The sequence below is a fragment of the Trachymyrmex septentrionalis genome, unplaced genomic scaffold (genome assembly GCF_001594115.1).
Source record: "Trachymyrmex septentrionalis isolate Tsep2-gDNA-1 unplaced genomic scaffold, Tsep1.0 scaffold72, whole genome shotgun sequence".
Lineage (NCBI taxonomy): Eukaryota > Metazoa > Arthropoda > Insecta > Hymenoptera > Formicidae > Trachymyrmex > Trachymyrmex septentrionalis.
The window spans coordinates 1,149,332-1,160,254 of NW_017305905.1; the positions used below are offsets into that span (position 1 = coordinate 1,149,332).

General features: G+C 33.2%; 2 protein-coding genes across 2 annotated transcripts in view; both read right to left on the minus strand.

The window, feature by feature from the left end:
• Positions 1 to 7,640, minus strand: part of LOC108753846 (centrosomal protein of 104 kDa) — an 8,006-nt gene extending 366 nt beyond the window's left edge. Inside the window, exons 1-14 of the mRNA XM_018495781.1 lie at positions 7,067 to 7,640; positions 5,071 to 5,235; positions 4,013 to 4,224; positions 3,387 to 3,785; positions 2,750 to 2,948; positions 2,497 to 2,641; positions 2,293 to 2,419; positions 1,999 to 2,225; positions 1,621 to 1,890; positions 1,196 to 1,409; positions 950 to 1,131; positions 717 to 862; positions 473 to 574; positions 1 to 39 (exon numbers count right to left, since the gene is read on the minus strand). The exon at positions 1 to 39 is cut by the window's left edge and continues 6 nt beyond it. Of these exons, the coding sequence (XP_018351283.1) occupies positions 1 to 39; positions 473 to 574; positions 717 to 862; positions 950 to 1,131; positions 1,196 to 1,409; positions 1,621 to 1,890; positions 1,999 to 2,225; positions 2,293 to 2,419; positions 2,497 to 2,641; positions 2,750 to 2,948; positions 3,387 to 3,785; positions 4,013 to 4,224; positions 5,071 to 5,235; positions 7,067 to 7,106 (2,467 nt within the window). The 5' untranslated portion in view covers positions 7,107 to 7,640. The remainder of the gene's footprint in view (positions 40 to 472; positions 575 to 716; positions 863 to 949; positions 1,132 to 1,195; positions 1,410 to 1,620; positions 1,891 to 1,998; positions 2,226 to 2,292; positions 2,420 to 2,496; positions 2,642 to 2,749; positions 2,949 to 3,386; positions 3,786 to 4,012; positions 4,225 to 5,070; positions 5,236 to 7,066) is intronic.
• Positions 7,641 to 8,943: 1,303 nt separating this feature from the next.
• LOC108753805 (probable dolichol-phosphate mannosyltransferase) lies at positions 8,944 to 10,238 on the minus strand. The gene is made up of 4 exons (XM_018495714.1): positions 10,099 to 10,238; positions 9,763 to 9,973; positions 9,497 to 9,687; positions 8,944 to 9,403 (listed from the first exon to the last, which is right to left on the minus strand). Exons 1-4 carry the CDS (start codon positions 10,236 to 10,238, stop codon positions 9,184 to 9,186), a joined length of 762 nt encoding a protein of 253 aa, XP_018351216.1. The 3' UTR covers positions 8,944 to 9,183.
• Between the last annotated feature and the right edge of the window lie 685 nt (positions 10,239 to 10,923).

Below are 10,923 nucleotides of genomic sequence, written 5' to 3' on the forward strand. Positions count from 1 at the left end.
CCGAACAAAGGGGACAGCGTTCATATCCCTCTATAGGTTCTAAAACAAAAATCAATATTTAAATTTCTGCTTTATTTAACCCTTACAGAGGCATACTGGTTCTATTCGGATTTTTATTAACATTTGTATTTACGACAAATTAAAGTGTGCTTAGTACTTATTTAAATTTACAACTTTCTAACTTTATTACATTCTAAGTCTATTACATTCTAATGGATTTGACAAACGCGTTTTTTTTGTTTCAATTTGTTTATATTTAAAATATATTGTTTGATTAATTAAAATATCACTAGAAAATTATAGTTTAAGTTTCCAAAAGTTTATATAAATTATATAATGTATATATTAATAGTTAATAAATATGAAGAAAACATTAAAAAGATTGAAAGGAAGAAAGTCGGATATATACATCTTCTGCCACTATAAGGGTTAATCCCTATTAACATATCGTATCGAAATAGTAAAGTAATACTTGTGCATTTTTTGTCTTGTCTGTGAACCTCGAACGCATTTTCATGCACCGCTTGTTTACACGTATCACATTTTACGTAATTGCTTCTCATGTCGCATTCATCTGTAAAAAAAATAAATTAATACATAATTTCAATAGATGCAAAAATTATAAATTTTTATCATGTTTTCTTAGTGTATTTGTTATGAAATACTTTTGAATATTAAAAGCAACTTGAACAAATATTAAATTCTCATATACTTACTCAATAAATGCAAGTTCAAATAAGAAATTTCTACGACTTGCTTACACGCTTCGCATTTCGTTAACATGGGACAAGTTCTCCAATAATGTATGTTCAAACCTTCTTCGGAGTACACTTGACCTTTGGACAGGCAAAATATGCACATTCTGCAAAATAGGCACAAACAAAATAAACAGAATAATTCTCTGTATCCTTTGGAACTGATGAATTCAATTCACATTGTGTGTACGTACTTATCTCCCTTATGGTCGACACTGTTTTCGGACGGAGACGTGATACTCGTTGAACTTCCGGTACTCACCACTGGGCTAGATCTCGAGGGTGATTTAGTTAAATTAGTTACATTATTTTCTGTAGATCTAGTTCGCGTAGGCGTCGTCGTTGCTTTATGAGTGGACTCGGCTTCCTTCTTCCTCTGCAATTATTCGTGCACATAAATATGAAATCTTCATTTAACATATTGCGGGTATTATGCGTACCTGAAGATCGATCAAATCGAATTCATGGAAGAGCTGGCGATATAGTAGATTCCGTCGTGTTATATCGTCATCAGGAGGCAATTGCTTTCGTACCAATCTGGGATTGACTTTGTATACCAATACGAGAATTCTCTCGGAGACCTTTCGTACTGCCTCAGCCGGGTGATGCAGACCGGAAGAACCTAATTCGGATAACGTCCGACAAGTCAACCCGCTACAACAATTACAATACCTTATCAGAGTAATTGCGTTTTAATAATACAGGGTCGAGCTTGAGGAAGGACCACTGCGGATCGATTAGAGATTAGGATAGACGAGAGTCAGAAGGACTGCATTTCGATGGCAGAGGTCCAATATTCCTCAAAACATCTAATAAACATTCCTCATGCGAACTTGTGTGTCCTGAGGATATCGTTCAGAATCACCTTTGTTTCTCCGTGGAAATGCCGTGGCTCAATATCAATTGCTCCACCATCTCCAGCCTGCTCAACGCGAGCCTCTGATGTGTGCTGCTGTTGACTGGTCTGGTCAGATGTACCGGTATTATGTGCAACTCTCGCACGCATTTGCAATCTGCCATGCTGAGGATTGTGTGTACTGCCATATTGTGTATCCTCGGGGTAGTGTCACCAGACTTGGTCAGAAGTTCTGGTAGCAAACGTTCAACGCTTCTAGCAATCTCAGTTGAAGACACTCTAAATAAATTGTTTAATAAGACATCAATTAAACTAGATGCTGAACCCTTCAGCATGAAAATATAGGAGCATATTTATATATATATCTAGTTGATGCGAAAAGTTTACCTGTCCGCGGCGAACTCAGCGAAGAAAATTCGGATAAGCTGCGCAGCCAAACTATATACGCTGAAAACTTTATCTCTGAGAGCTCTGTGCAACAGCAGAATCGCCGCTCTGGCTGTTTTATTCGGAGAATGTTTTGAAACCGCTGAATCGAACGTCTTCAATTCCTCTTTCAGTTGCATCAGTCCCTCCTCCTTGTCAGTGAATTGCTTCGAGTAGAACTTTTCCACCTGCATGTGTTTATCGTTATTACTTATTCCGTATTCGAGTATTGTAGGGATCTAGGTTTGTTGTTACCATTTCCATCCCGAAAACTGAAATAGGTAACGCGGCTTGTTTCTTCTCCCTGTCGTTGAGTTTCGAGGTAACTTTTGTCTCTGCGCTGTCCAGATGACACTCTCTCGTAAATTCGTTCGTGTGCGAGCTAAACATGGATATCGACGAAAAGTTTATAACGCTGTTTTGATGCAATTACAATGTTTCAACGTTATACTGTCTTACTGTCTTAGAGCGGGAATGGTCCTTTCTTCATAGGCTTCGTAACTCGATCGAAGAGCTGGACCCGCTGATTTAGTTTTCCGCCTAAGGGATCCTTTGTTGCAATTCTGTTTATCAAGGACACCATTTGCAGGACTGTCGGTTAACTCTGACAAGTAAATGAAAATTTAATGTTATATAAACATTTAAAAATTCCAAAAATCTAAATCATGTCAAGAAAATAGAACTATGCTATAATATATTCTTCAGATTATACCGGGACTGTTAGTTTTCTGACGCAACGGTGATACGGGCGGTTGATGTGCGGGACCAGTTGGTGATATGGCACCATCGCGATTAGGTGGAATGACTAATCTTGGGGGAGATGTCATGTCGGGCAACGCCGCTGTGTTCGAATTGTCGGCTGATGTCGACTCTTTGTCCTCCGCGGTCGATAGATTGTTCTTTTCCACAGGCTGCATCATTTTTTAATCGGTTAAATAATTATTATTATTGCAGCTGAGCTTTTGCTAGTCGCTACAGAAATTTAAAATTTAATATTAGCCAATTTAATATTAAAAGATAGTGATTAATTACCCAGAGAGCCCGCAGAGGTAGTTTTTGAACAGAATATGTTACCAATTTCTGATGGCAGAAAGACAAGAAATTACACAGTCTATACCAGCAAATTGGCAGTAGAACATAAGTAGAATACGGCTGTAGTTGATATCAATTTGCTAACATTTCTGATCAAATGTTAGTCTGCTGACATTTTGCTTACTGAGTACTTATTTTAAAATGTATTTTAAAAGTACTGCTTAATACTTAATAAATAATTAATCACTATCTTCCAGTATTAAATTTCTGTAAGAGAGCCAAGAAGTTTCAAAGAAGTTGTTTCAAACACTACTCACTCCATGGACTTCGAGTAGATTGTATATTTCCAACGATTGATAGACCTGTTGTCTGTACTGCTGAGCCTGAGCCTTTTTAGCCTTAGCCTTATCATAATCTTCCAAAGCTATGGCGTATTTCTTCTCCAACTCGTATTTGCCCAGACGCTCGCCCGCTTTTCTCAGATTCTCCATAGCCACTTTCAATTTCGAAGCGTACTCGAATTTCTCCTCTTCCACCGCTAGCAACTTCTTCACTTCCATTTGCCTTATAATTTTGGCCACTTCCCGATCGACGTACATTTCGAACGCCAGATCGTCGTAAGGCGAAATGTAATGCGGATTGTACGGAGCATCTCCCTGTCCGGTTAATTCCTGACCATAAGGCTCGCCAAGTATATTTATAGCTATAAGGCCAACCTGTTAAAAAATAATTTTTATAACTATTTTTATATCTAAAAAATACAATAGATTTATCTGTATAGTAATTTAATCTTATACATAATATATCTTAAATTTATCTTATTTTGTTAAACTTATTTTATTCGAACAATTTGTTGACTTATTTATTTTAATTTTTATTAATCATTTAATTTTATTAATAATTTATATAATCAGCTGTTGAATGACTGTCATGACTTACGTACCTGACAATATGTGTTGTGCGCGTTACTGTGCGGTTTATGTAATCTGAGTTTCAGCGATAGCGCTTCTGTTTCCGGAAGAGCCACGCTTTTCAGTTCCCTACTTTTATAAAGGGTCGACGCGTTGTCGGACAGCGTGATGTAGCCCAGGTAACTGAAGTCCGTCGAAGTGGATGCATTTTCTTCCCTCGACGTCCAGATCTCCAGCTTTTCAGCTACAATCAAATTAGTTGTACACTAAGAAAAAGGTCCTGATTAGATAAATCAATACAAAGGCTCAATAAGAATGACAATCAATAGAGTTTCAAATGATGATAATAATAATCAGCAATTTTGTGTAATTTCATCGAAATATCGCGCGCGTTTTTATTGAATCTTTTTATTAGTTATTATTATAGAACATTTTTCTTTGTAGTACAGTAGTTTAAGTCTATTCAGAAATTATATTGATCCACTGGAAGATGTATATCTGCTTTTAAATTTATAGCGAAAATACGATTCTCTATAGCCGTCCGGTATAGTTTCATTTCCGCCGGTGCAGCCGAAAAATGAAGAAGAGGAGACGATGCCCCGGGAAATCATGGTAGGCTCGTTAATTCGATTTCCATTGTCGGTAAATTGCTTTTTAGCCGAAACGTCGTTTTAACGGACAATGATTTTAATCGTATTTGAAAGAAAACTTATTTTTTTCATTAAAAAAGAAACGATCTGTCATTGTTATTTTATTCATAACACATTATTTACTAAATAATGCCTGGTTAAAATTTTTTAGTAGAATCAGTTTTTTTTTATATCTTATTTAGTAAATTGATAAATATTTTTGAAAAAATAAATAAAATTTTTAACTTTTTTAATAAATATATAATTCAAGATACAATTTAAAGTATAATTCAAAATATATATGAATCTCAGTAACTTTTAATTTTATCTCTGCAGAGATATCAGTTTTTAAAAGTCATTCATGTAACGTTAATAATAATTTATCATTATCAATTATCATATATTTTTAAGAGGATAAATTCAATTATAATTTGAATTTAATATTTTTAATTCGAACTTACGTATAAGGTACTGATGAGCCAGAACCTGTATTCTTGTAAGCTTCGTGGGTCCATGAAGACGTAGAATCAATTCCTGAGGATACGTGCAATTTCTTGCACTCTGCCAACCTCTTACTGTTGGCCCGTGAACGTTAAGCTCTAACGACGAGTGCCTATCCTCCTCGCCTTGAACATATATTTCAGAATCTGAATAAATCTTAAGACATAAGTCCTTCTATTACGAATTAAGATGGTACTAAAATTATCCTAGAGCACTTTTTCCACTCTGGTTTAATTATTAAATAATTATTAAATAATTATTAAATAAATTATATATTCGATGCATTAAATAATAATGAAAATTATTCTCTAATTAAAATACAACAAAATTGCTCTAGCATAATTTGATTACCTTTCTTGATAATATAAGAGTTAAATCATAAAGTTAAACTGGGATTAATATGACATAATATAACAATACTTCAAATCTAGACTTGCGAGTTTTTCCGTCAATCGAAAATGTCGAACGAGCACGAGGAAGTTCTTACTATACGTTACTTAATTATTGACGTACATAGTTACATGTGGTACTGGATATTATTACTTAAATGTATATGTAAATATTTCATAAATTTATTGCTTATTGTTAGATATTTTCTTGAACATTTTTTTTGTACATTTTTTTTATTCACGTTTGTAATATTTACGATTTCGCGTGCGTTTCCGCAAAGAAGATTGGTATTCGATGCCACTGTTTGAAATTTTCAAAACTTAAATCAACTCTTTAGATTTTCAAAATAGGTTTCAAGACTATTCAAGAGTCAGAATTAAAAGCCTTTTGGAATGACGCAATGTCGTCACGCAATATCGCAGTTTCGCATACAATTTATGATTTACGTATTTCACAGAACGTGTACGTTCTCTCGTGTCACTCCACGTTTACAGATTTATAACATTGTCGATGCATTTTTAAAGTAATTCCGTGGCTTGCGGCACAGATTATCGTTCGCGTCGATCGCGAACACGTGCCAAATAATTGTTGAGGGAACCGCAGGCTCACGGCAGAAATCAATGCATCCGAATATACATATATGCAATGATAAAAGCATTAAGATAAGACAGTCCCGGCGAGATCCTGGCGATCGCAATGGAAATAATTAAAATGCCAAGAGCCATGCGGATCTATTAAGCCGCAAGGGGGTTGAATTTGAAATCACACACAATGAGAAGAAATTTTTATGGATAACAAATTAAAAATTTCCTACAAATAAAACATTTGTTTTTTGTATCTATTTTTTATTTACGAAATATATTTCTATAGATGTATATTATACTAGTTAAATTGCAATTACGCTAAAAGCAATTTCAACTTGAAAACAAACTAGAACTCTGATTATATTAACCACAATTTTGATTATCTCAACTAATATTATAATGACTCGATCAGAAAATTTTGATTTGTCCATTTTCGATCAGAATTTCAATTAATGCAACCTCTTTTTATGTATAGCTTATATCCATACAGCATACAAAATATTTATTTATGTAAATCATTTTTTGAAATATTTTAATAAAATATTTCAGAAATATTTTGTAAATACTTGTAAAACATTTTAAAATATTGCATTAAATATTTCACAAAAATATTATAGAGATACCGTACAAATATAAAAAAAAATAATATTTCAAAAACCTTGATTCCTTGGACATATTAATATTTTAGAAATATTTTATGAAATGTTTCTGGAATATTTTATACTCTATATGAGTAATTAATTCTTATGAGAACAATCACAAATCACGTCGTACTGTCTTGCTTATCGCGACAGCCTGTGTCTAGCAACCGCTACGTCTAGAACGTTAAAGTATAAATCGAATCATTGTTTAACAGACCTAACCATTTAATTCTGCCATTTAAATGTAAAATTTAGATCTATGTAATATCCAATTCTTTCTCAATCACCGCTCGAGGTTAGTACGCGTTTTACTTCGCAATTGTAGATCTGATCGCTCTTACTCGTGGCATAGACGACGTTGAATCCGACTTTCCTGGGCATGTTGCGGGGGTGCTGATCGTCGGAAAATGGCAACCAATAGAACGAACAGCGTGATAAACGACTGAAATGTTGTACCACGAAGCGCACGGGACGAACGAACGGAGAGGAACGGAGGGATACGTCAAAATCTAAAAGGCACAGCCATCTGCAAGCTCGATAAAGGGGGAGCTTGCAAGTTTCACCCCGGCGCGCAGGCCACCCCACTTGCGCATCCGGCCGCGGCGAAGCTTGCGACAGAACTGGCTTCGCGCTGGAAGGCTGGAACCGCCGTCTCCGTCTCCAATAATAGGTTGAGAGATTTTCCAGCGAAAAGACATGCGTATATTCGCGAATTCGCAAACACGACGCAGATATCGCAATGACGCCGCGATGTTGCTATGAAATTGATACGAGATTTCCGCGAAATGTTGTGAACATTCTTGAAAAGAAGGGGTGAATCACAGAAAAATTTGATACAAATATTTATTTCCCTCAAGTCGTGAAGGATAAAGAAGATTTTTCTCGTAACAATTGAATAGCTTTCCGCGTTTCCTCTTTCTATTCTTATCTATTTATTTTAATTCTCGCGAGAAGCAATGCGGAATTCAATACACAAATTATCTCTTTCCCTCGGCCACCCATAAAAATATATTTCTGATTTAAAATTGTTAATAGGAATTATGTAATCTTTTCTAGTTTCTATACTTGATATTTTAATCACTAATATCTTCATTTTGTTGATATTATTTATTTTGCGATTTAAAATTTTTTGAACATTCGAGTTTTTTATTTCGAAAAAAATTATTCGGCACAGAAATAAATTTCTTCTGTGCGTTTTTATTTGAACACACGTTTATTAAAGTTTACTCTTTTTATTTAGTAAAACTGGAATTTTTTTTTCGGTAAAACGTGGCGTAAATTAAACGAGGAAGTTGCGTAATATTTCAGAATCCCTGAAATATTATATTCATAAAGAATGTACAGCGTTTGTTTACTATATAAATACCAATATTCTACTGATGTAGTCTACTCATGTCTCGCATTCTACTCGAGTTCGCTCGAGTCGAAATATAGACTGTAATTTCGTAATGGATCAATAAATGGAGGCTGTGTGACGTCAGAGGGTGCGGCGAGGGTGGACGAGCCCACGAGAAGCTTCTTATACGCATGCTCCACTTCATCGTTCACGGCCACGTGTAGAGGCACGTGTTATTTTAGAATAACTTTGATTATTTTCGTGAGAACATTCTAAAAGCGTTATAAAAGAAAATATCGCATGAAGATATTCATGTAACGGAATTAAATACCTGACATATTGCAATCTGTAGCAATATTTTGATGATTCCATTTAATGTTTACGACGAGAATGATATTTCGTGTTTGAATTGGAAAATATAATTAGCGTATAAAATATATAAAAAATAATATTTTAATAATTTGTTTTAAAATATTTATAACTCTTTTTATATTATACAACCTTTTAATATACATTCATATATCAATTACTTACTATAAAGAAGGGCAATTATTTAGAATTTCCCCCTCTCCTCCCTTCATCTTAAATCTTTTTTGTCAGATTTTTTCGTTTTGAGTAAAAACATGTCGAATAAGTGTATTTTTATTAAGATTTGGGGTGGGAGGGAGTATATTCTAAATAATTATCTAAAAAAGTAACAAAAAATTAAATTTTTCAGGAAAAACTATTTTTTCAACTTAGCACAGAATATTAATGACTAAATAATATCGACAAAAGGAATATACTCTTAGAAACATGATCAAATGTTATATTTGTTACTTTTGTTTCACAATCTTTAAAAAATCTTTTTAAGTTGTGACGATTTTGATATTCTTCTAATATACAAGGAACTGAATTATTTTGAGTTGTGATACTATTGATGTGTATTTGTATAAAAAATAAAAAAATTTACTGTTGTGACACTTCTGATGTATATTTGTATTATCAAAAACATAATTTTGATAATACAAGTTACGTGACACTTTGTATATTGGATTTTGAATGTTAATTTCAAGAAATTTTGAAAAAGATGTTGATGAATCAACAATATAAAGATTATCTTATCCTTATAAACATTTCCAATTACGTAGTAGCAAAAAGATATAAAAGGCCTTTTACAAATTGAAAAATCTCTGAACCACCCAATTTAGATTGACCATAGACCCTATCGACGAATGTAATTGGCACTTCTCCTATTGTATAATTAAATTGTCTAGCTCTGACTATCATTTCCATTTGGAATACATATCCTTTAGATACACAGGATTGTGTGAGCTTTTCCAATACATCCTTTTTATAAAGCCTAAAATTATAAAATCACATATTAAAGAACATATTGGAGACTATTCTATGAATATTTTGTAAGAACACATAGAACTAAGTCTTTAAAATTTACCTAAAACTACCCGTCAAGTCACTTGCACCAGGTCTCAATAGAATCTGTGTTAAAAAATTTGCACCTCTACTGACTAACTTTCTTTTGAAATCCCAGCCGCAAACACCACCGCCTGATGCATATCTTGTACCACTGACTACGTCCAGGTTCAGATATCGTTGTAATTCAGCCATTTTTGGAATAAATTTGGGCTGAAAATTAAAGAATGTTTTATAGAAACGCTTAGCATTATTACTTCTCCATTTATTCATTAATGCGATACATACATGATGAGATAAATCAGCGTCCATGATAACAATAAAGTTTCCAGTTGCATATTTAATTCCATGCATGTAAGCAGTTCCTAATCCCAGTTTTTTCTCTCTCGGCTTTAAGATTATTTTATCGTCGCCGTAAACACGTTGCAATTGCTTGGCCATATTCAGAGTTCCATCTGGAGAACCATCGTCTATCACAATAATTTCATAGGCAAGCTCACTGTAACATTGTAAACAAAACATTGTTACAAAACTCTTTAACTATACAGCTTAAGTTTATCGATTTTTATTTTATTTCATTAATTATACATAAATTTTGATCAATTCTAGGTTATGTCTAGTTACCTCTCCTCCATATATTTCACAATGAGCCATATTATTATCGGCAAATTTTCCACTTCATTATAAGTGGGAAGTAAAATCGAATACTTGTCATTCTTGCACAAATCCTTTATATTTTTCTTCACCTCTTCTTTATTTACCATTTTAATGCAGCTGTTCACAACAGTTTACATGAGAAAGCCGACGTGCTGAAAAACAAACTCTAAACTTCAAGTACTTCAACGACAATTGGTAAGACTGTCAGAAATGTCAAAAACAGATGAGCAGACGCGCATGATCATAGCGACACCGCTGATATTTAAAACCGCGATTTTCAAATCAATAAACTGTAGCAGAGTATTAAATTTTATATAATTCTACAAGGAATTTTATGAAGAGAGAAAGCCAGAGAGAAAAAAAGAATTATTTAAAATTATAATATTTTAAAATTAGAGAAGTGATCATATATGTGAATCAGTTAAGAACGTTTTTAAATAATTTTCATTATTTATCGATTATGTTGAAATCAAAGTATGTTTATTTAATAATTCTTTCTAAAAATATCATTAAATAAATACAAAATAAATAGAACTTATTGTAAATATAAAATATTTATACACAGCAAAATATTCATCTCATCTTTTATCGGAAAAAGTGATGAAAAGTATGAGTTGAATGAATATAATATAATTAAATTATACAAGCAAAATATAATTGAGATTATGGGAAGAACATAAAGAGAATTTTCCAGAAATTAACATAAATATTTACTTAAAAAAACGTTTTATTTGTAAAATGTAGCGTTATACATAATTATGTAATACTATTTTTAATACAAATTGTTACCTT